Source organism: Furipterus horrens, unplaced genomic scaffold (assembly GCF_987537825.1).
Source record: "Furipterus horrens unplaced genomic scaffold, mFurHor1.1.pri manual_scaffold_3, whole genome shotgun sequence".
Lineage (NCBI taxonomy): Eukaryota > Metazoa > Chordata > Mammalia > Chiroptera > Furipteridae > Furipterus > Furipterus horrens.
The window spans coordinates 10821984-10845590 of record NW_028327173.1 but is presented as its reverse complement, the minus strand read 5'-3'; the positions used below and the strand labels follow the sequence as shown (position 1 = coordinate 10845590).

General features: G+C 50.5%; 1 protein-coding gene across 1 annotated transcript in view; it reads right to left on the bottom strand.

Moving 5' to 3' along the window:
• Positions 1–4718: 4718 nt before the first annotated feature.
• The window catches only part of IGSF21 (immunoglobin superfamily member 21), a 234311-nt gene continuing 215422 nt past the window's right edge, over positions 4719–23607 (bottom strand). The window contains exons 5-10 of the mRNA XM_090271464.1: positions 19969–20084; positions 17825–18299; positions 6631–6716; positions 6071–6263; positions 5646–5684; positions 4719–4954 (exon numbers count right to left, since the gene is read on the bottom strand). Of these exons, the coding sequence (XP_090127590.1) occupies positions 4881–4954; positions 5646–5684; positions 6071–6263; positions 6631–6716; positions 17825–18299; positions 19969–20084 (983 nt within the window). The 3' untranslated portion in view covers positions 4719–4880. The remainder of the gene's footprint in view (positions 4955–5645; positions 5685–6070; positions 6264–6630; positions 6717–17824; positions 18300–19968; positions 20085–23607) is intronic.

Sequence of the window (23607 nt, the reverse complement as noted above, 5' to 3'; positions counted from 1 at the left end):
AGGATCGGGGGAAGCAGGAAGTAGGTTGAGGAGGCAGTTGGTAGTATGTGGTTGTTGCCTGCTGATCCAGCCTGGCTGTTTATACTGATGAATGTCTGAGAGCCTTCAGTACTTGAAAATCATCTGCTTCCGTGTTGCTATCAACTTCCAAGGTGCGGGCATGCAAATATTCATTGAATGAATGGATCATTTATTTGTCATATTCGTAGAAGAGAAATTGCTATAAAGAATCATTTGAGCTTCCCAGGTTCAATGAGAGTATGTGACATGGAGGGTGGAAAATCAAGACTCTAGAACATCAAGTTCAGAAGGCGGGGCTGTTGTGAATTGCGAAAAATGGCCCTAATTCTGCATCCTCCTGTAGCCATACATTATGCAATGAGACTCTGCAGCTATTCTCATCAAAAAGTGCGATCTTATTTCTTCACCCCTTGATTTTGGGCTGAACTTATGACTTGCACTGGCCAAAAAATAAAAAATAAAAATAAAAATAAGTAGCAGAAGTTACAGATTGCAAGTTCCCTGAGGCCACTGGAGGCTTCATGTGTTCCAGCTCTCTCTTGCTTCTCCATCTTCACCGAGCTCTTCTGCCGGAGGAGGAGAGACCATATGGGGAGAAAGCCCCGGGGGACTGACCTGCCCCCACCTGACTCAGCAGCTGACTTAGATGCAAGAGGGAGCCCAGCCAACCTGCCCAGATCAGCCGCTGACCATACCCTAATCAGCGATAATAAACAGCTGTTGTTTTAAGCGGCTACGGTTTGGGGATGTTCATTATACAGCATCGTTGTGGCAATAGATAACTGATGCAAGAGCCCTAGGACAGTGTTGCTATTTAGTCTGCAACACTCGCCACACTGCTTGACCCATGGTGAGTGGTTAGAAAATATTTCTTGAGTAAATGAATGGGCTGTCAGAAGTGTTGATAACAACTTGTCTTTTCCCTAAATATATACTAAATTGTCCTCTCTAAGCCTTTGCTTATGTTCTTCTATCTGTCTAGAATATTCTTCTCCATTTTCTGCCAGGTCAAACTCTAATTTTTTTTCAGAGTTCCTCTCATGTGTCATCTGTTCTCTTTGGTCTCCTCTGACATGCTCCTCCCCCACTGCAGAGGAATGAATCTCTTTCGCCCTAATCTCTAGAGCACTGGGGAGGCTTGTGTGCTGAACACTCATCGCTGTTTGAGGTTCCCTGGTTATAGCTGAATAAATGTTCTCCCCGTACTGGGCTGTGAGCTCCTTAAGGGTGGAGGTCACCTCCTACTCATCTCTGCAGCCTGGATGCCTAGCACAGAGCCAGGGGCTTAGCATGTCCTTGGGAGTTGCTTGCTCATTCATTTCATTCATTTACTTACTCACTCACTCACTCACTCACTCACTCATTCATTCGCTTAATAAAACATCGTCGAGCACCTGCCCTGAGCCACATCTGGCCTAAGCACCGAGGATACAAAAGTGGATGATACAGATGTGCTCCCCACACTTACTGGCTGACATTCTGGTCAAGGGCAAGGGAAAGACTGTGAATAAATAAGTAAATGGGAAAAGCATCTGATAGTGATATGTGCTCTGCAGAGAATGAAATTAAGCATGGCCTGATGGAGAGAGGGACGTGGTGGTCAGGTAGGTCCCTCTGAGGAGGGGATGGTTAAGCTGATGTCTAAGTGGAAAGGAGGATCAGCCCTGAAAAAGTCAGGGGGACGTGCATAGAGAATTCTGAGCTGCAGAAACAGGCAGAGCAAAGGTCCTGAGGCAGGAATGGGCTTGGAGAGTCTGAGCAATGGGAAGAGGACTGTGAATGAAAGAGAGAGAGGGAGGGAGAGTGAATGAGACAAAGTCAGCAGCTGGGTTCCATCCCATATGACTTGTAAGGGGTTTGAATTTGTTTCCTGTGTCTCAGACTGTTTGGGCTGCTCTGCCAAAACGCCACGGACTTGGTGGCTTATAAACAACAGACATTTTATTCTCACAGTTCTGGAGGCAGGAAGTCCCGGATCAGGGAGCCAGCGTGGTCAAGTTCTGCGGAGAGCGCTTTCCGGTTGCAGGTGGCCGACTTCTTGCTGTGTCCTCACATGGCGGAAGGAGTGAAGGGGCTCTCTGGGGTCTCTTTTATAAGGGCACTAATCCCATTCATGAGGGCTCCACCCTCATGACCTCAGCATCTTCCAAAGGCCCCATCTTCTAATATCATGACACTGGTGGTTAGGCTTCAACATATGAATTTGGGGGGAACACAGACATTCGATCTACAGCAGGTGGCAAACCATTGGAGGGTTCTGAGTTGGGGGGGCACCACGGAATGATTGATGTTGAAAAGGAACTCTCTGGCTGCTGTGGGGGGACCAGGTTGTTGGGGGTGGCAAGAAGGCAATCTGAAGACCAGAGAAGAGGCGGAGGCAGTTTTCCAGGTGAGAGGTAGCTTTGGGCAGGCTGGTGGCAGTGGAGAAGGAGAGAAATGAGTAAATTCAGGATGAGTTTTGAGAGTAAAGTCAACCAGCCGTTTGATTGGATGTGAAAGGATAATGGAATGAATGAAAGATAATATCTCAGCGTTGGGTCTGGTCAGCCGGGCTGGTGACGGTACTGTTTCCTGAGAAGCGGAAAGAGCATGTCTGGAAGGGAAAGTCAAAAGTTGGGTTCCACCACAGGAAGTTGGACGTGCCATTAGATATCCAATGGGAGAGGGGAAACAACAGAAAGCTGGGCACCTGAGGCCAGCGTTCCAGGGAGAAGCTATGGAGTCAGAGAGCTGGGAGCCAAGGTGGAAGTTTGTTGAATGGGTCATCCAGGTCCTGACTTGGGCAGAAGCCAAGGGGCTGTGACGACAGCAGGAGGACAGAGCCGCTGCTTAATCCCCAGCCGGACATGCCTGGGGCTTGGAGTTTTTGCAGGGATGGGTCCCTATTTCCCAGGGCATCTGCGTGGACCGGGACAGTCACGAAAGTCTCCATGAGGTCCTGTGTCTCCCAGCTGGGGAGGGAGAAGTCCAGAGCACTCTGATGCGGCCTTGGTGGGTGAGGGGCCTTCCTCCCAGCCCTCCCTCCTCTGGCTATCCTGACCCGTGCCTCTCCACGCAGACACAATGCTCCTGTTCACCAGGGAGACTGTCTTTCCAGCCTCCCTTGTGGTTAGGTTGGGGCCTGGGACTGCTTCCAGTCATGGGATGTGGGCGGAGGCGATCTGTGTCACCACCAGGCTTGGCCCTTAAAAGTATCCTGTCATTGTGTGACTTTTGCTGCTGTAAGAAATTGCCACAAATTTAGTGACTTAAAACAATGCAGATGCACTTCCTTAGCGTCCTGGAGGTTAGACGTGTGAAATGAACTTGCGGCGCTGAGAGTGTGGCAGGGCCAGCTCCTCCTGGAGGCTCCAGGGGACACTCCATTCCCTGCCTCTTTCAGCTTCTAGGGGTGCCTGCCCTCCGTGGCTCGTGGGCCTCTTCCTGCGTCACCCCAAACAATCTGTTGCTGCTGTTGTCACATTTCCTTCTAGTGCCCCTTTCCTCCCTTGTATCAGACCCCTGTGATTACATGGGGCTCACTGGGATAATCCAGAACAATCTCCCCATCTCAAAATCCTTAAATCTCACATCAGCCAAATCGATTTTGCCATGTAAGGTACCATGTTCACAGGTTCTGGGGATTAAGACATGGACATCTTTGTGGGGGCGGGGAGAGGGTGTTATTTATTCTGCCCACCCCAGTGGGCAGCCCTCTTTGCCCTGCCCTGGAGAAGATGCTAGAAGCCACGTGTTCCAGCTGGTGTAGCCACAAGATGAAAGAGGGCTGTTCAATCTGCCTTGGGCTTTTCAAAGCCCCAAATAACGTTTTATGGTATTAATGCAGTAAGGCTCCGGGGTTGATGTGTCCCTCCGGCACAGCCTGTCTCATCCAGATATTAATACTGTGTTCCATGAACACTCCTTGGTGACTCTCCAGTCCTGACCACAGCTCGGAGAGGCCAACTCCACCCCTCCCAGTGACACATTCTTTCCCTCAGAGCTAATCATTGAATGACATGGGGAATTTAAAAGTGGTTCAATAGAAAGTTCTGGAACCTCTACCCCTGACTTACATGTGACCTTAATTGATGTTGGCCTTGGCCATGTGACTTGCTTTGGCTGAGGAGTGTTCATGGACATGGCAGGCAGATGCTTTAATGATGGGTGCAGAGTTTGGGTTTTTTTCCTCCAGCTTTGGTGACCTACCATTAGAGGATCAGATGTCAGAGAGCCACCACCCCTTTAGCCAGAGCCCCCGAGCAAACACCCATGGAGGAGACCGGAGCCCAACCCACAGCCTGGAGTCCAGCCCAGTCAATTTGTCACCTGAAGCAGAGCTGTCCACTAAGCCCAGACTGGATCAGCTTTACCACTTGATCCTGAATAGGAATATAATCATAAGTGCTTGTTGTTGCAGGCCACTAGGATGTAGGTTGGTTTGTTATGCAGCATTATCAAGGCGACAGCTGACCATTACACTTGGCCCTGAGGAACCTTTAATTTCCTGAGTCTCTGGCCACTTCCCACATCTCATTGTTAGGATCTGGGTGAGAGAGTGAGTTGCATCTCCACCCCTCATCCAGGGAGGAGCATGTCTTCCATCTCCTTCGTCACCCCCCGGCCCCTGACCCCAGTGCCTCTCCCAATGCTGGATACCAGGTGGCACCCAGCTGCTGTTACAGAACAAATGAAGAATACAGAGCCACAGACCCAGGTGGGGAAAATCATTCTGTTTGTTTTAATTAAACTGACTGAAGAAGCCAAGACACAGACAGAAAGACTCTAAGAACAAGACTGGAAATAGTTTAGAAAAGAAATGAAAAGCGTTCGCAGAGATGTCAGTGCTGGGCGGAGAGTCGGGAGGCGGGGCTTAGCCTTCACGTCAGCTCCAGGACCACTGTCAGGGTGAGCACCAAGGTGAGCCGGACACCAGCAGGGCCAGACGTGGAACCTGTGCCGGGCAGCAGGGAGTAGGATCAGAGCCTGCAGACCCACCATGTGGCTTTCTGGTGGGTTCAGCGGGTGTGGCGCCTGGGAACAGTAGTGATTCAAAGGGCCCAGCAAACAGTCTGGGCTTCGGTGTCAGGATGCACTGGGTTCAAATCCCGGGTCTGCCACCTGCCCTATCTGCGTGTGACCCCTTCTTTGCCCTGGACCTGCTGGGCTGATGCCGGGCTCCCTGGTGGCCATTAGGACCCTCCAGTGGGGACCAGGAGTTGGGGCCTCCATTGTGAATGGTGAGATGAGCCCCATGTAGGGACAGGGGGGCTGGTGGGCCTGGGAGCAGTATCTGGGTCCCTTGGAGAGGTGCCCACGCTGGCGGAAGCCTGGGGAGGGCAATGTGAAGGGTCCCGGCAGAGCCATCTGTGTCCCCAGCTGCCCTACAGAGTGGTCCTGGGCCCTAGAACACAACCCCAATTCCCTGGAAATCCCTGCCGCTACTTTGGGGTGTTGAGCCCCTTTATTGTCTCAGTGCCTACTCCTGACCACCCTGACCCAGACTCTGTGAATTAGAGGACCACCTCCTGCCTGAGGCTCGAGGGAGGGGCAAGGGTAGACAAATGGGAGGTTTGAGGACCAGGGCTTCCCGGAGCCTTGAAAATCACTCTCTTAAGCAAGGAGCCCTGAGAGTGGAGACTTACCATTGGAGTCCTCTGATCCTCGTGGAATATTTGGGTTTTCTGTTGAAGGAACAGAAAGAGAACCAGAGAGTGGATGGTTTGGGGACGCCATAAAGGAGCTCCCCTCTATCCGGAGGGCACTTGCACTGTCTCAGTGCAGGCCCACCTCTGGGCTGGGAGTGTCAGCCCCATTGCACAGAAGGAGAAACCACAGGACGTTAAGTTGTTTGCCCAAGGTTGCCCAGCTGCTAAGTGGTGGCCCTGGGATTTGAACTTACAGAACTCTGGTTTTAATTGCTGAACCCCAGTGCCTCCCTGGGTGGGGCGTACCTTCCCAAGGAAAACATAGGAGACTCAGATCCTCTCTGTTCCCCCCTCCTCAGGACAGTGTCAGCCAGGGCCCGTCCCTGGGTGGTTGTCCCGACCCCCAGTTGGGCGCAGCCTACCAAACACGATGAGCCGGGTGTGTGTGTCAATGGAGCCCAGCGGGTTCTGGGCTGTGCAGCGGTACATGGAGCCATTGAGCTCAGCGGGAACCCGCTCCAACACCAGCTCCTTCCCGTCGAACTCGGTGCTGCCGTCCAGGAGGCGGCTCCCGACCCGCGTCCATGTGAACATGGGCTCCGGGAAGACTTCATTCTGTTGGCCAGAGCAGGAAAGGGTCAGAGCCATGGCCTAGCCAGGCCTGGCAACACATCGTCATCTGGTAGGTTCGCATGGGCTTCCTGGAACACTAGGCAGACAAGGACTCCCGGGCTGGAGAGAATGTCAAGGCCCATGAGCTATGTTCCCTCCGAGTTCTGGATGGGTAAGCGAAAATGCAGGTGTGTCTTGTCATTCGTCATTGAAACCAATTTCGCCATCACCCAGATTAGCAGACTGAGGCCCACTGGCTGGGCTGGACATCAAGGACAGAGTCTCAGAGCATGCTGCCCGGGAGGCCAGTGCCTAGCTGGGCTTTCTCCTCCCTCCCATCACCTTCCCACATGCTCAGAGAGAGGCCAACCTGAAATCCATGGACCAGAATCCTCACTGTGTCCCCAACCCGGGCTCTGCTGGGCATCATCATGATTTTGGGTCCTTTGGGGGCAACTGTAGGGAGAGAAAGGCCAGGTCAGAGAGGTATATGTGTGTGTCGGTGAGGAGGCACTGGGCAGGGGGAATGAAAGAGAAAGTTCCAGTCCAGTTCTAGTCCTGTTCCAGGATTCTCACTCACTCATTCATTCATTCAAGCTTCCTGGTTCATTCACACACATTGAGCCCCGACAATGAGTCAGACCCTGGCCGGGACCTGGGGATTCAGTGGTGTACAGAACGTGGTCACTGCCCTGGGTGGACAAGGTGTGGGGGCATCATTTTTCCCCTTGGGTCTCTGTCCCCCCTGCCTTTCTTCTTTGTATGGCTTTTTCAAAGCCCCCTCACATCTCTGAGCTTGGGGGGGACAAGGCCCCCAAGGACATTGCGATCCTGTGACCAGACAATACCAGGAGTGATGAGCCACTGGGATCACTGGGTCCCTCCCCTCAGGTTCAGATTGGGAAACTGAGGGTCATAGGTAACGTTTCCTGAGTTTCAGGCCTGGACTCTTTTCCCCAGAACCATTCACTCATGCACTCACTCATTCATTCTTTCAACAAGTCATTATTGAGCCAGCCGCATGCCAGGCTTTGGGGCAGCGCTGGGGACACAGAGCTGGGGACCAGGTGTCTGCTGACTGAGCTTACAGTTAAGTTGGGGAGTATATGACAGGTGACCCTGGCTGGTTTGGCTCAGTGGATTGAGCGTCGGCCTGCGAGCTAAGTGTCGCTGGTTCGATCTTCCAGTCAGGGCACATCAGAGAAGGAAAACTCTGACTCCAAAAAACCTCCACTGCCTTGCAGCATACCTCTTCAGGGGAAAGGCTAAGGGAGTAAACCCCGACAGAAAATCCGGAGCCGGAGTCCCTAAGGCGGTTTGACGTTGTAGTCAACACTGGCAACTCCTGCGGCGCACCTGAAGCCAAGCTGTATTGACTCCGTCTTTCCCTTGGACCCTTCAGCTGCGAAGAGAGGGGGGGTCTGCTGCATGGGCAACAGCAGACCCTCCATATCACCCTGCCCAGGCTCTGTAGCTTCAGCTTCACTGGAGAGGACACTCCAGCGTCATCACAAGATGTCGATTCAACACGGGAGGAGACAGATACCGTGTCACTCCCGAGTCGGACTGCACAGCCATTCTCGGCGGTGCAGATAGACTCTTAAGAAGCTACACCATCGTCTCTCGAGACGGACGGCTGCCGACGACGACGACGATATGACAGGCAAACAAGGCCCTAGACAAGAAACTGTCAGAGAGTGTGTGTAGCGTTATGCACACAGTCACACCAAGGGTGAGCGGTGGTCAGTGTCTCTTCCAAGGAGGTGACACTTCAGCGGAGACGTGAAGCCCATGAGGAGGGTTCCAGGCAGAGGGGACAGTCCGGGCATGGCACCGAGGCTGAGGTCACAGGGTAGGAGCTGGGGACAGGCCCTGTAGCACTTTCTGGGCTAGAGGAAGGCCTCAGGGTTTGACCAAAGTGCCATGCTCTGTGGCACCCTCTGGGAACACCTTCCAGGGCTGGCACAGGAGAAACGCTCTGTCCCAGGTCCTGGGGCTGGCCTGGGACGGCCCCCATCAGCCCTTACCTGCTCACCTAGCCTCTCCTTCCCACTCAGAGCTGCTGGCAGCTGTGGGTGGTCTCCCCGGCCCTGCCAGCTTCATTCTCTGAGAAGGAGACCAAAGGACTATTAATTAAATCACAAGCAAGACCTCTGAAGTGGCACATGGGACAGAAGCCTCCGTGGGAAGAGCTGAGCCTGCTTCGAGGTGGCAAACGCGGGAAGGCGGTTTCCGCGGCTGCATCTGTAGTTCTGCTCTATCCTGTGTGCTGCGAACGAGTCACTCCACCTGGCTTCCCCAAGTTCAAAATGGGAACGATGATAAATAACAACCAGTGCCCAGCCGGTGCCCACCCACCGCCTTGGATGTGAGGACTGTCAAGAGGCGGAGGGTCGGGGGCTAACATGTGCCAGGTGCAGGAAGCGCTGGTACTATGTTCACACCTTGTGCATGATCCCATTTAACCTCCTGACCTTTTGCGACTGTCCACATAAGGACATGAAATCTTAGGGGGCTCAAGTCACCTTCCTGCCTTTGTTGGTAACACTCAAGTTCTGTGCAGGTCGGCTGCAGGTGGGAAGCCCTTCCTAGGCTGTGTGACCCTGGGTTATTTTGTCTGCTCCTTTTGTGCTGCTGGGCCGGCACTGTCCTGCAGCGGCCAGCAGAGGGCATGGAAGGGCACCCCTGTACCACAGAAGGGTGAACCCCTGGAGGACAAGGGAGACAGCTTTCCCCTTCTGGGTCAGATTCCTCACTGCCCTGTTTTCTAAAAGCCCTATCTACTTCCTTCCGGCTTGGGCCTGGACACATTGACCCTGAGAGGAGCGGGGCCCGACATGGATCGGGCACCTAACATGCTCTAGGCTACACTGTAGGACCGTCACACCCATCCTGGTGCTTAGTGGCAGGTGACCAGAAAGTTCGTTTCACAGACTTTAAAACTGGTCTTAGAGAGGTCAGTGGCTTGCCCAAGGTCACACAGCAAGGAAGCGGCAGAAGCAGGACTTACCGTCATGCAGGTTTTCAGAGGGAAGCCAGCAGCCCAGGGGTGGAGGAGGAGAGCTGATACTTTCTCCCGCCTGAGCTGCAGTCCCTGGAGGCTCCTGGGTGGAGCTGACCCTGAGACTCTGAGGGGCAGCGGGGGCAGGCGAGGGGTCTGCTCTGCCCTCACTTCTCTAAGCTCAATCCTGGCAGCTGCTGACCAGCAAGGGCCTTACCAGCAGATGGCCCCTCTGACTCCCGTCCTTACTGCTGCATCAAGATGTTGCTTCTGGAAGCTGGGCCAGCTGCTATCACCCTAGCACTTCTGCCGCCACCCTGAAACCCATTAGCAGCTGCTGGCTGTCAAATCTTGGCCCCCTGCCTGCTCCTAGAACACTCACCGAGAGCACCTGAAGGCCTGTTCTCAGCCCACCTGGCTCTCAGTCCTCTCAAGCCCTGGACATACAGAACGAGGAGAGCCCCGAAACCAGGACTGGGGTCTAGCCTTCTGCTCTCTGGCCACAGGAGCCGATTCAGCTTGTTGGGCCTCAGTTTCCTCACCTGTAAGTGGGGAGAATAGGCTACCACCTTATTTGAGGAGTTTCTCTGAAATGACAGTGGTGGGGGCAGATATGAGACAGTAAAGGGGTGTGCTTCTGCTCGGGGACATGCAAGGAATCCTGATCATATAACCTGCCCGCTTTACCTCTCCTGAGCATTCTGCTGCAAGGACAGACTTACGGAATCTCATGGAAAAGACTCCCTAGGCTTTCCCCAGCAACTCTGGGTGTTCACTGAGACCATCACTTACACACCCACCCACTCACCCATGCATCCACCTACCCATCCATCCATCTACCCATCCATCCATCTACCTATCCATCCATTCTTTCTATCCATATGTCCATCCATGACTCCATCGTATCAGCCATCCGTCCACCCATCCATCCATCCATCCAACATCCATCCACACATCCACCCATAAGCCTACCAGTCCACTCACCAACCCATTCATTCATCGGCTCTACCCACCTAGTTCTTTACTGTACACCTAGTGTGTGTCGACCATTAGGCAGGGCAATGTTGAGGACACAAGGTGAATGATGATAATAGTAGCTTATATTTACTGAGTATTTACTCTGTCACTATTCTAAGCACTTTCTATGCCCTGCCAGAAAAGTATTAATTGTTATTAAATAAGTGTTTATTAAGTATGTTAGGGATTATTCTGAGTCCTGTACCATGTGAACTTGGCAGGTAAAGATCCAGCCCATATGGCACTTGAATTCTGGGGTGGAGGTGGGAATCCACGAAATAAAGAACTATATAATATATACTTGTAGATGGAAATAAATATGATGCCAGAAAGCAAAGCAAGGTAAGGAGTTGATGGAGCCTGGAGGAAGGAGCTGTCTGAGATAGGGCAGAAGATTTGAGTAGAAGACTTGAGGACAGACCTGAATGTAGGAGAGATTGAGAATATTGGGGTAAGAGTATTCTAGGCAGAAAGGAAAGTCAATGCAAAGTCACTGAGGTGGACCTGAGCTGGATGTATTCAAGGACGAGTAAGGAGGACCCTGTGGCTGGAGCAGGTGTAGCAGAGGGGAGTGATGGATGAGCACCACCAGGACCTGGTTGTGAATGTGAAGGCGGTCACAGAGGGAAATGCACTGTTCTTAAGCACACAATTTGATGAATCTTAGTAAATATGAATAGCTGTGTGACTACCATCCCAAGCACACTCTAGAGCATTCCTATCCCTCCAGAAGTTTCATTTATACCTCCTTTCAGTCAATGTCCACTCTCCATAGGTAAGTATTGTTTGGATTTATATCACCAGAGATTTGTTTTATATTCTAGGGGTTCATATAAATGGAATCATGCAGTATGTACTCTTTTTAAAAAATACATTTTATTAATTATGTTGTTACAGTAGTCCCAATTATTTTCCCTTTGCTCCTCTCTGCCCAGTATCCCACTTCCCTCCAGCAATCCCACCCCCCTTAGTTCATGTCCATAGGTTGTGCATATAAGTTCTCTGGCTTCACCCTTTCCTATATTATTTTTAACTTCCCGTGTATATTTTGTATCGACCAATTATGCTTCTTAGTCCTTGCACCATTTCCCCATTTCTCCCCTTCCCCCCTCCCAGCTGACAACCCTGCAAATCATCTCCATACCTATGATTCTGTTCCTATTCTGGTTTGCTTAGTTGGATTTTGTTTTTATTTTTTAGATTCAGTTGTTGATAGTTGTGAGTTTGTTGCCATTATAATGTTCATAATTTTGATCTTCTTTTTCTTAAGTAAGTCCCTTTGACATTTCATATAATAATAGCTTAGTGATGATGAACTCCTTTAGCTTTACCTCCTCTGGGAAGCACTTTATCTGACCTTCCATTCTAAATGATAGCTTTGCTGGATAGAGTAGTCTTGGTTGTAAGTCCTTGCTTTTCATCACTTTGGATACTTCCTGCCAGTCCTTTCTTGCTTGCAAAGTTTCTTTTGAGAAATCAGCTGATAGTCTTATAGGCACCCCTTTGTAGGTAACTCTCTGCTTTTCTCTTGTTGCTTTTAAGATTCTCTCTTTATCTTGAACCTTTGGCATTTTAATTATGGTGTGTCTTGGTGTGGTCCTTTTTGGGTCTAGCTTGTTTGGGACTCTCTGTGCTTCCTGGACTTGTATGTCTATTTCCTTTGCCAAATTTGGGAAGTTTTCCTTTATTATCTTTTCACTTAAGCTTTGAATTTCTTGCTCTTCCTCTTCTCCTTCTGGCACCCTTATGATTTGGATGTTGGTATGTTTAAAGTTGTCCCAGAGGTTCCTAAGCCTCTCATTTCTTTTCAGTTCTTTTTTCCTCATTCTGTACTGGTTGACTGCTTTTTTCTTCCTTATGTTCCAAATCACTGATTTGAACCTTGGTTTTCTTCCCTTCATCATTGGTTTTGTGTGGATTTTCCTTCCTTTCATTTAGCATAGCCTTTGCTCCTTCACTCATGTGTCTGCCATACTTAAGCATATCTGTCAAGCCTGTGACCATCTTTATCACCAGTGCGTTGAACTCTGCATCTGTTAGGTTGGCTCTCTCCTTGTCACTTAGTTCTCCCACTGAAACCTTGATCTGTTCCCCATTTTGGGCCATACTTCTCTGTCTCCTCATCTTGACAGGCTCCTGTGTTTATTTGCCTCCGTGTCTTAGGTAGAGCTGTCGCACCTGTTACATTGTAAGGGGTGGAGCCTTAGGAATGCATCAGTACAGGGCGACCAATTTCACTATGTTGTGGCACTGTGTGTGGGGGAGGGGTCTCAGGGAACAATGCTGCTTGCTCAGCGCTCGCCCCTTTTCCAGGAACTTCTCCCACTTCCGTATGGGACTGGCGCCCCTCTAGTTGTTGCCCTGGCCATTGTTCCCAGGGTGGGTGAGTATGCAGATGTTTTAGGACTGTGGGGCCCTTTAAACAAGCAAACTCTACTGAGAGACCAGCAGTTTCTGCCTCTGCCACAACCCCCACTGGTTTGCACAGTCAAAAGCAATGAGGCTTGATTTTCTCGGTGCTGGGACCGTGAGCTGTGCGGTCTGGTCTGGTGCTGGGAACACTCCCCAGGTGTTCCTCCCCACTTTTTAAAACATGTGACTGTGCTTTCCTCTGGCCTGCCGCTGCCACCGCCGCTGCCGCCACACCATGTCCTTTCTGCCCTGGCTCTGCCCCTTCTACCTGTCTGGGTGAGTATTTCTTCTTTATATCTTTGTTTGTTGGACTTCCATACAGCTTGGTTTTCTGGAACTTCTGGTTGTCTCTAGTTTTGAGGTAGTTGTATTCCTTCTTAGTTGTGGAGGGAGACGCAGCATGTTTGTCTAAGCCTCTGTCTTGGCCAGAAGTCCCAGTATGTACTCCTTGCTGTCTGTCTTCCTCAGCTCAGTGTTTTGGGTTCCATCCACATGACTGTGTGTATCAGGAGTTCATTCATTTGTATCGAAAAGAAGTATAGTTCATTCTATGAATATACCACAATTTTTTCATCCGTTTTCCTAGTTATGGACATTTGCATTTCTCACAGTTTCCGTTGTTGCTATGAATAAAGCTGATGTGAACATTTATGTCCAAATCTTTGTGGGTGTATGTTTTCACTTCTCTTGGGTAAATCTTAGGAGTGGAATTAGTGGATCATAGAGTAGGGGTATATTTATCTTTGCAAGAAACTGCCAGTTTCCTAAGTAGTGGTACAGTTTTATACTGCTACCAGCAATACATGAGGATTCCAATGGTTCTACATTTGTGTCAACATTTGGTTCTGTCAGTCTCTTCAATTTTAGCCATTCTAGTGGTTGTGAAATGGTAACTCACTGAGGTTTTCATCTTCATTTCCCTGATGACTAATGATGTTATGTACCTTTCTATATACATATTGGCCATTTTTAGATCTTCTTTTTAAAAATAATTGAGTTTTGTTGTCATTATTAATCTGCAGTAGTTGTTTATATATTCTGGATACAAATCCTTTTTCATATATCTATAGTTAGAGTATTTTCTCTCAGTTTATAGTTTGCCTTTTCATTTTCTTAAAATTGTGTTCTTATGAGCAGAAGATACACATTTTGATTAAGTCCAATTTACCAATTTTCTATTTTTCACCGAGTGCCAGTTGTGACCTCTTTAAGAAATCCTTGCTTACCCCAATATCACAAAGCTATATTTCTATGTTTTGTTCTAGAAGCTTTATGATGCTGTGTTTTACATTTAGGTCTATGATTCATCTCAAATTAAATCTGTGTATGTGAGGTAAGAGTCCAGGTTCATTTTCTCCTTATGTGTCTCCTGGGTCATTTGTTAAAAAGACTTCTCTATCCCCATCGAACAGCCCAGGGTCCTTCGTCAAAAATCAATTGAGTCTATATATGAGGGTTTATTTCTGGACTCTTATTTTGTTCTATCAGTCTATTTGTCTACCTTTAGAGGATTTTTCGGTGGGTGGGGATGTGATTCATGATCTGATTTATAGTAAATAGATCAATCAGGGTGAAGAATAGAAGAGGGCACATGGGGAAGTAGGAAATTCAGTTTGGGGCCAACTGTAATAATTTAGGTGCCTTGCTTGGGTGGTCAGAGAGGAGACCATGAGCCATAGCAGATGTAAGACATATTCTGGTTGAGTTGCCAGGGCGTGGTGATGGCTTGGGTGTGGGACATAACAAGAGTGGGGAGAGGGGGTGACCCCAGATTTCTGGCTTGATGAGTGGGAAGAATGTAGTTATCATCTACTGAGATGGGTTCTGGTACCTGGCTGGGAAACTGTCTTCCTGGAGGAGGGGTGGCACCTGAGCAGGGGAGAGCACCCTTGGCAGAGGGGACAGCAAAAGCAAAGGGCCATCACAGGGAGACATACACCAACCCTCATTGGCATGACCTTCAAAGTCCTCATCAGATGATTCGATTCTGTGCCCAAGGTCATTTCGTCCATCCCACTGTCCCCCTCCCACGCCAGAGCATGGGTCCTCTGACTGTGTGAGGTCCAGACTCTCACTTGGGAACCCCCACAGCTCACACCACTCTCCCCCGGTTCTCTCCACAGCCCCTCCAGGAAGACAATACAGCTCATGGGCTCTGGGGTCAGACTGATCTGGCTGGGTGATCTAAAGAGAGTTACTCTAACCCTGCGTCCCCTCATTTATAAAATGGGAATAGTGATAGCATCTCTCACTGCCTCATAGGGTCACCGCCCAGTTGCAAGAAGATATTGTGGGGAAAGCATCTTACATAGAGCCTAGCTCCGAGCACATGCTCCAAACATTAATGAGGTTACTATGGTTTCCCCCATTAAACAGGTCAGACAGAAAACTGAGGCTCAGAGACCTAAGAGGCCTGAGATCTCACCAGCTGACAGCAGCCGAGGTAGGACTGGGAACCAGCCTGGGGTTCTCTTACCCACCCAATTTGGCCTCTTCACCTTGGTGGCCATGCTATGTCCCCCCACCCCCTTCTCTGGTGTGAGCACACATGTCCTGCTGGCTTGGGGCGGGGCGTGGGAAGGGGTGGAACAGGCCTTTGGCAGTACCCTCTCTGAGGCCAGAAGATGTGAGCTGAAGCTCATCTTCCAGCTTCTTTGAGTCCTTGTCTGGTCTCATTTTTCTCACTCTTGGTCTGGGCAGGGCAGGGAGCCGTCCCATGGGAAGTCAGTGCTTGACCAAGAGAGATGGGTTGGTGGCTTTCGTGGGTGAAGCAGCCTGATGAAGGGTTGAGGCTCCTTCCAGCCTTAGAGCAGATTGTATCTTGAGGATGAGATGGAAGGAGCCCAGGAAGGCTGGAGGGTCCAGAGAGAGGGCTGGAGGGAAGTGGGAGGGCTGGCTCTGGGCTGAGAAGTCCCAGCACCTAGCACAGGGTCTGGCCATAGTGGGTCCTAGTGAAGTCTCTATGGAATGATGAGCAAATGGTACCTGGGGGTGGGAGCTCATGGCAAATGGGTGTCATGAGGAAGCACAGTGACCAGGTCACACTGCCTGCCTTCGAATCTGCTCCCACTTACCTTCAACAACTTACTTAACCTCCCTGGGGCTCAGTTATGTCATCTGTGATATGGGATAATAACAGTGCCTCAGTGAGCTATCGTGAAGATTACCAATTGGGTAATTGGGTTATGGTTTGGGTTACTATGAGACCAGCAACAGTCTGTGGTCTATAGTAGGTGTTCAGTAAATGTGAGCCCTAATTATTACTTTCTATCTGGGCAGGTGGCCTGTGGGAATCAAAGGGCCATTTAATGGGTTTTAAAGGAAGTAAATCCATAGCCAGCTAAAGATGTCTGCTCTGGGGCTGGTGTGTTGAGTTGTTGGTATTGTGGGAAGTGGAGAAGGTACTGAGAGAACTGGCTGGAAATTCCAGCTCTGCTTCTTACAAGTTGGTGACTCAGGGACTCCAGCATCCTGAGCCTCAGTTTTGTTCATCCACACAGTGGGACTACCTGGTAAATTTCTACTTGCGAGGAATAAATGAGATAATCCTTGCAAATGTTCCTGGCATATAGTATGTGCTACATATCCATGAAATCTTTTCCCTTGGTATTTGGTGTAGAGTTGGTGCTGGGCTTTATGGCAAACCAGCAGAAAATAGAAGCCCGTTGGTCCCCGTGAGGTAGGCTACAGTCCCGTCAGTCATTGCTATCTGCCCTTGGCCACAAGGGGCTAGGGGCTGGGAATGGCTCCATGCAATCCCATCACTGCGGGAGATGCAGAGGACAAGACCAGGCATTCTGGGCTCCAGGAATAGCTTCTGGGTGCTGTAGGTCAAGGTCCAAAGGGTTTCAAGCAAAAAGAACCAGTACAGCCCCACAGTCAATACAAAACGTGGCTCGAGGGGTCTCTTGTATTTCCGGAAGAGAAGATGCCACATATCGCCTCTCTTTGCCTTGACCCAGATGGGAGGAGATGTATAAGGGGGAAGGAGTCAGATCTTAAGGAACTGCTCGGGGATGCCCCGAGCTGGTGCTTTAGGGGAGAGGAAGCAGGTTCTCAGGCTGAGCTGGCTCTGGGCATCTAGTTTCCAGTTGTGCCCACCTCCCATACCCCACAGATGACAGGGTTGTCATTATACTTAAAAGTGTTCCTGACCCCAATGTGGCAAAGCTTCCTGACCTGATCCAGCAGGCCCCTGACCTGCCATGTCAATGGGTCTTTTATTTCATATGGAAAATCTTTGTCACCTCCTATGTTCCTGACTGTGATGGAAAAAAAACCTTCTATGACCTTCCTGTGATCTGACTCAGCAACACCCCCTGAAAAGTCAAACTCTGTTCTTCACTCATCCAGCAGGCTCACTACATTGTCCATGTTTCATTTCGAATCTGGAAAACCTTCCATGTTTTTTTTTTAACACTGATCCATATTCTTTTTTAAAAAAAAATTTTACTTATTTATTTTTATAGACAGAGGAAGGGAGGGAGACAAAAAGGGAGAGAAACATCGATGTGTGAGAGAAACATCTATCGGTTGCCCCTCGCATGCTCCCAACGGGGGGCCTGGCCCACAACCCAGGCATGTGCCCTGACCAGGAATCGAACTGACAGCCTTTCAGTTCACAGGTGCACTGAGCCATGCCAGTCAGGGCTGATCCATATGCTTGATCCTGATGGACCAAACTCTCATGACCTCTTGTGTTCCTGACTTTATCCAGCAAACTCCCCTGCCCTTGCTGGAATCTCCCATGTCTTCCTATCGAGCTCTGCAAACTTCCTTAAGAACCCAGACTCTGCCCTTGCTGGGGTGGCTCAGTTGGTTGGAGCATCATCCCATACACCAAAAGGTCTCGGGTTGGATCCCTGGTCTGGGCACATACAGGAGGCAACCAATTGATGTTTCTCTCTCACATCGATGTCCCTCTCTCTTTCTAAAATCAATAAATATATCCTTGGGTGAGAGTAAAAGAAAAAAAAAAAGAACCCAGACTCTGACCTTTGTGCCTGCCCCTGACTCCAGTTTGTCCCTCTCCCCGCTGTCTCCACGACGACCAACATCCCAGGGCCCTTATCCCAAGGCTTCCCCCACCCCAGCTCTGCAGAGGGCCTGTAGATGGGCACCCACCAAGCCTTACCCAGCGTGACCTCTGCCTGCATGGGCATCGACAGCGCTGGGTGCTTGACCTCACAGCTGAAGAGGGCTTCGCTGTCGATCTGCGGGTTCAGTGTCCAGGTGAGCAGGGCACGCACCTCCACAGTGCCATCGCTGCCCGGCGTGTGGCTGTGGCGCAGGAAGTAGACAGGTTCGGAGCTGTGGACCCAGCGGGGGAACTCGCGGCTCACCACCGTCTCTGGGATGTTCTCGGTGGTTGGCTGGAGGAGGATGCTGGGATCTGGGGTCAGGCCGCGGGAGGGCCGCTCAGTATAGGGATGCCCACCCCGGTTCTCAGTGTCCATCAGGGAGAGTGACCTCTGCACCTTGGTGTCATCCAGGTCACGATGCAGGAGGCTGCGGAAGGGCCTGCTGTCCTGGAGGGGGCCGGAGCTTGCAGCTGGCAGCTCTGATAGGGGCACCACGTCAATTGGTTCCCCATCTCTTTTGAAATAAACCTGGAATCACAAGGAGGGTATGCGAAAAGATTTTGTGCGGATGACCTAGACCTCCCAATGGGTTCTCAGAGGATATGGCTGCAGGAGGCCAGTCCTTCTGAAGCCTCCTTTCCTTGGTAGCCTTCCTGATGGATCTTACTCATTCCCCCCCAGCACCCCAAGACTGAGGTCAACTCGGTTCAGTGAGGACATGCAGACCCTAGTGGCAGAGGCTTTAAGCCTCAGTTTCCTTATTTGTGCAGGGGAATAAGAGCACCTACTTCATGGGGCTGTGCAATGCCTAGAACCAATGAGCAGACAGATGGGCCAGGGACACAGCGTGGCAGCCACCTGGGCTCCAAGGGGTGGTCCACACCCACCTGGGGAGAGCGAGCGGATGAGAGAGAAGGTGGAGAGGGGCTGGGATTAAATGAGACGTCAGAAGAACGAGGAAAGAATCTCTGAGTGTGCGGTGGCTGTGGAGGTTTTGGAGACAAGGCAGAAGGCAGGTGTGTGTGTGGGCGGGAGCTAGGTGTGGGGGGATGAGGCGAAAGCGAACGTCTTCTTGCTTTCTCTGCTAGTGAGCAATTTAAGTTTTGAGAGGCGGCATTTAATTTAATTTGCTGTCTTTTTATTTTGGTACAGGCGCCCAGAGGCCTGTGGGGATTGGGTGCATTTTTAATAAATCAGATAAATAAATAGAAGGAAGACGGGGAGAGCGGAGGGCAGGAAGCAGCTCTCAGGATGCTGGTACAGATGGGGGGAGGGCAGAGGGGGCCGGAGGAGGGTGACGTGGGGGAGGGGGGTTGGTCTGGGGGCAGCAAATGAAATGTGCAGCGCAGAGAATCTGTCAGAGTTTATAGCTCTAACGAAAAATCTCTTATGCACATAATAGCCATAGACTGCCTTGGCTTTTTTTCTTTTTCTTTCTTCCTTTTTTTTTTTTTTTTTTTGAAAAATGCTTCAAAAGCACGTTTGTAATTTATATCAAAGAATTTTTTCAAGTTCTGACCTTCCAGGCAAATGTAAAATGCCTGGAATGTGGGGAGATGAGCATCCCATATATATGTCCTTTACTATATATATTTGAATATTTTAGTGTCACGTCTTAAATGGCAGAAGTAGGCGGGCTGGGGGAGGGGATTTTCCCGGCAGCCCCAGGGCTATGAGGAATCTTTCTTTGGGTCCTTTGGAGAAGGAGTTTTTCTTTGGGGGAAAAAGACCAACTTGCTTGATTTTAGGGGGGGCAGACCTCTCAATGGACTCCAAAGGAGGAAAGCTTGGGGCTCTGGCCTGCTCTCCCCAGCGCTGGCTCTGAACTCTGGAGATGTCCCTTCCTTTCTCCTGTGCCTGCATCCTGCTCCATAACTAGGGTGGGGTGAGCATGATGCTGGGCTCCCCTAAAGACCACCGCCACTGTGCTGTTCTAGGATCCCAGGGTCCAGCAGATGTGGGAGGTCCTAGTGCTGGGATATTGGGAGCAAGACAGACGTGTGGCAGCCTGGGCAGGTCGCTGAGGGGACAGGGTCAGGCCAAGGCCGGTGGGGCAGAGTTAATTGCAGACCATGCCCTCCTCCCTTCCTTACAGCAGAGTGCGTGGGTGTGGTGATGACACCTACAGCTGAACAAGCCACGCAGGAGGTGATCCTGCAGGGATGGAGGCAGGGCTGGGCGCTCCAGGGGTACTCACCGTGGGCGCTGGTTTCCCTCCGGACACGATGCAGACCAGCGTGAAGTTCTGGGCTTGGTAGCGGCTGAACCGGGCTGGCGTGTCCGCAGCTACCACCTCGATGGAGGTAGGAGGAGCTACCCAAAGGGAAGCACAGAAAGAAAAAGGCTTACCTGGAAGGTTCAGGAAGAATTCACTGCTTACCTAAGGTGGGCCAGGTTTCATAACGAAGTGCTGGGCAGGGATGGGGTGGGGGGCAGATGTTGCCCAACTCCTGAGGGTGCCAATGTCATCAGCCACAGTGAGACTGACGTCCCTGCTGGGCGTTCAGAGAGCCCCTACCTCACGGGGCTCACAGCCGGGTGGCTAAGACAGCATGAATCAAGAGATCACGTAGTTAATATGCTAAGTACGCCAGGTACTGGGAGGTATGACAGAGTATAAATGGGCCCTGCCCAAGCCTGAATAAGTGACCTGAGGAAGCAACGTGTGCAGGACGAACATGGCAGGTGGCAGGAACAGCATGTGCAAGAGCCTGGGGGCAGGTTGGCCCGGGGCAGGGGGATGGAAGGCAGGGGACATGGTACCCAGCGGGGCTGGTGGATCGCCGCTCATTGGCTCCGGGTACTCCTGGCTCCTGAGAGCCTATGGTGCCATTTTCAGGAATTTCATGAACCAGTTGTTAAATGGTGCTGGCTTGAAATGGGCCACAGGGGGCACGGACATCAGCCACAGCTACAAACCGGGGCTTTTTTGCTTGTTTGTTCCTCCCCCCACGCCAGCCCCCAGAGAGTGGGGTTACTAGCACATCACTGTTCTGAGTTTTCCCCCTTTGTCCCGAGAGCAGTGGGGAGCCACTGAAGGCTTTAAGCAAGAGCGGGGACGTGATCCGAGTTGCATTTTGAAGAGACTGGAAAGAGAATTTAGGCCAGAGAGGCTGATACCTTAGGCCATGGTGAGGGCAGCTGAGAGAAGCCAATGACTCTGCGAGGCACTGGCAGCCAGGAAGCTTCCCACTTCCTTTATTCTGGAAGCCCACTTAACACGGCTGGTCCTGGCTCCACCAGCTCACCTCTCTGCTCTCCTCACCGGGTGCCACGGGCTGCTTTGCCAAAGCCTGTGCTCCAGGCGCCATGGGCTATGGGAACGGGCCCACGTGGAGCCACTGGGCACGCCTGGGTCCAAGTCCCAGCTAAGTCACCACCCCCTCCACGTCCTTGGGTAAGTTACCAGTCCCGCAGTCTATGAAACGGGAATCCCACATGGCAGACATATTTGAAGGACCAGCTCATCGATCTAAAAGGGCTACTTCAGTTGAGAAAGAAAAGCTATCCATTCTAGCTTATCCGGCCTTGGGTCCTGAGCGTTGAGGGAAGCAGAGAAAATGAAGAGGGGTGGGCTTTTCCTTCCAGCTCGGGGTTTTCACCCCCGTTAAGTTTAATTAAACTCGACAAATATTTCCTGACACCTACTAGGTGCGGGGCATGGTGCCAAGTGCTTGCAGTTGGCCCCCCGTGATGGAACAGACTCCACCACGAGCAGCTCACCGTCTGGCAGGGGCGGCAACCGCCTGGCAACTCTATTTTAAGGTCTGGGGAACCGAGGCCAGGTAGAAACAGCTCATTCATTCAGGCAGCGACCACGTTGCATCAGCAGGAGAAGCAGACAAACAGGAAGCAATGGGAGAACAATGGATGGAGAATTGTAATTAAGTGTAAGATGGGTTGGAACAGATGGTAAGTGGGGTAGGAATTCTGAAGGGGAAAAAGACACCAGAACACTTCAATTACCCAGAAGTTGCAGATTCTACAATCTAACTTCTCTAAGATTCAACTGAAAAGCGGGATCCTACAGCAGGAGCCAACAGGGGCTCACGTTTACCAGCCGGGAGCCGTTCTAAGCCGTTACCTGTGTTAATAATTCACGTCATCCTCGCCGATAGTCTATGAGGCCGGTTTATGTGTTCCCGTTTTACGGATGAGGAGGTGGAACAGGTGACGCAGCTGGCCTGGGTTCATGAGTCAGGATTTGAAGCCAAGCGCCCCAGCTGCAGAGCCTAAACTCAGGCATGAAGCTGTGCCTTCCAGATCTTTGGAAAGCAGGAAGGAGCTCATACCTGTAGGCACGGGAGCCCTAACTACACACTTCAGCTATGGGGAACACACGTTCACCTGGCATCTCTCAGCTTCCACAGATACCTGAAATCTTGGTCCCTTAACAGCGGCTCCTGCGGTGGCTCTATTAACTTGTTTGCCCCAAAGATCAAGGGGCCATGCCAGTTAGAGTTTAGCACAAACCTCTGGCATTGCTCATGGTGGCAAATGTACACGCTCCAAGAGTCCCAGAGGCTGAGAACTAGGCAGGCGGCACCTTCAAAACCACTCAGTCATGCTTCCTTACTCTCATTGAGCCAACGGGAAGTAGGCACCTAGAACCTTCCTTATAGGGTTACGGTGAGGAGTACATGAGGTGATGTTTACAAGGTGTCTGGCATGTACCAAGCCTGCGATACAGTTTAGCAATGTTAACTAATAATATTTGTGTCCCTAACACCAGAGCGGAGCCTAGAACAATGGTTAAGAGTATGGGCTCAACACTCAACTACCCAGAGTTCAAAGACCAGCTGTACCACCACTGGGTATGTGACCTGGGGTATGTTTTCTTAACCTCTTGGAACCTCAATTTCCTTATCTGCAAAATGAAATTATAGGGTACCCATGAGGATCCAATGATATAGTACCCCAGAGTGTTTTAAGAGTGTACCCAATACATGTCAGTTGCATTTATTAGCAATATCACTACTAACATTCTTTCTTTGAGGCTCCTTGCTACCAGCTGGCAGAAGGAAACCTGGTCTCTGCTTTTGGGGTGCTCACAGTTTAATGAGGAGACCAGAAAATGCCCTGGACTAGCACTGGTCAATACAGTGATCACTTACTCCATGAGGCTCCTGAGCCCTCAAAATGTGGCTTTTTCAAGTTCAGACGTGCTGTAGTATACAATACACACTGAATTTTGAAGACAGATATAAAAAGAATGTTATAAAGAAAGTTTTTAATGTTTTATATTGGTTACATGTTGAAATAACATTTGGGCTATGTTGAATTTAATAAATAAGTTATAAAAATTGCTTTCACCTTTAAAAACATTTTTCGGTGCGGTTATTGGAAAACTCGCAGTTACATATGTGCCTTGCATTGTAGTTCTCTTGCCCAGCCCTGGATTAGGTCTTCCACTTACAGGTAAGCAAACTGAGGTCAGAGAGAGGGAGAGATTTGCTGGTGGTCACACTATGAGTCAGTGGCAGAGCCTAGATGGGCACCCTAGGTTTTACAAATGCAGGCCGGAGTTCTGTGTGCAGCACAGATGCCCCCAACACACACGCACACGCACATCTGCGTGTGCACACATCCCCATTCTGCAGATCTGCACCCAGGGCACGCATACCACCCACACAGACCCTGATTGGGAGCTGTGTTCCTGTCCCTTGTTATATTTCTGAGCAGGTGTTAGCAATATATACAGTTAATCAAGCTCATAAGACAATAACAGATTTCAGTTGTATGGGCGATGACACAGCAGAGCTGCTAATATCAGCACGGACAGCCCAGGCTTCCCACTCTCTCCCCATCAACATGGTCTTCAGAAAATTGTCACTCT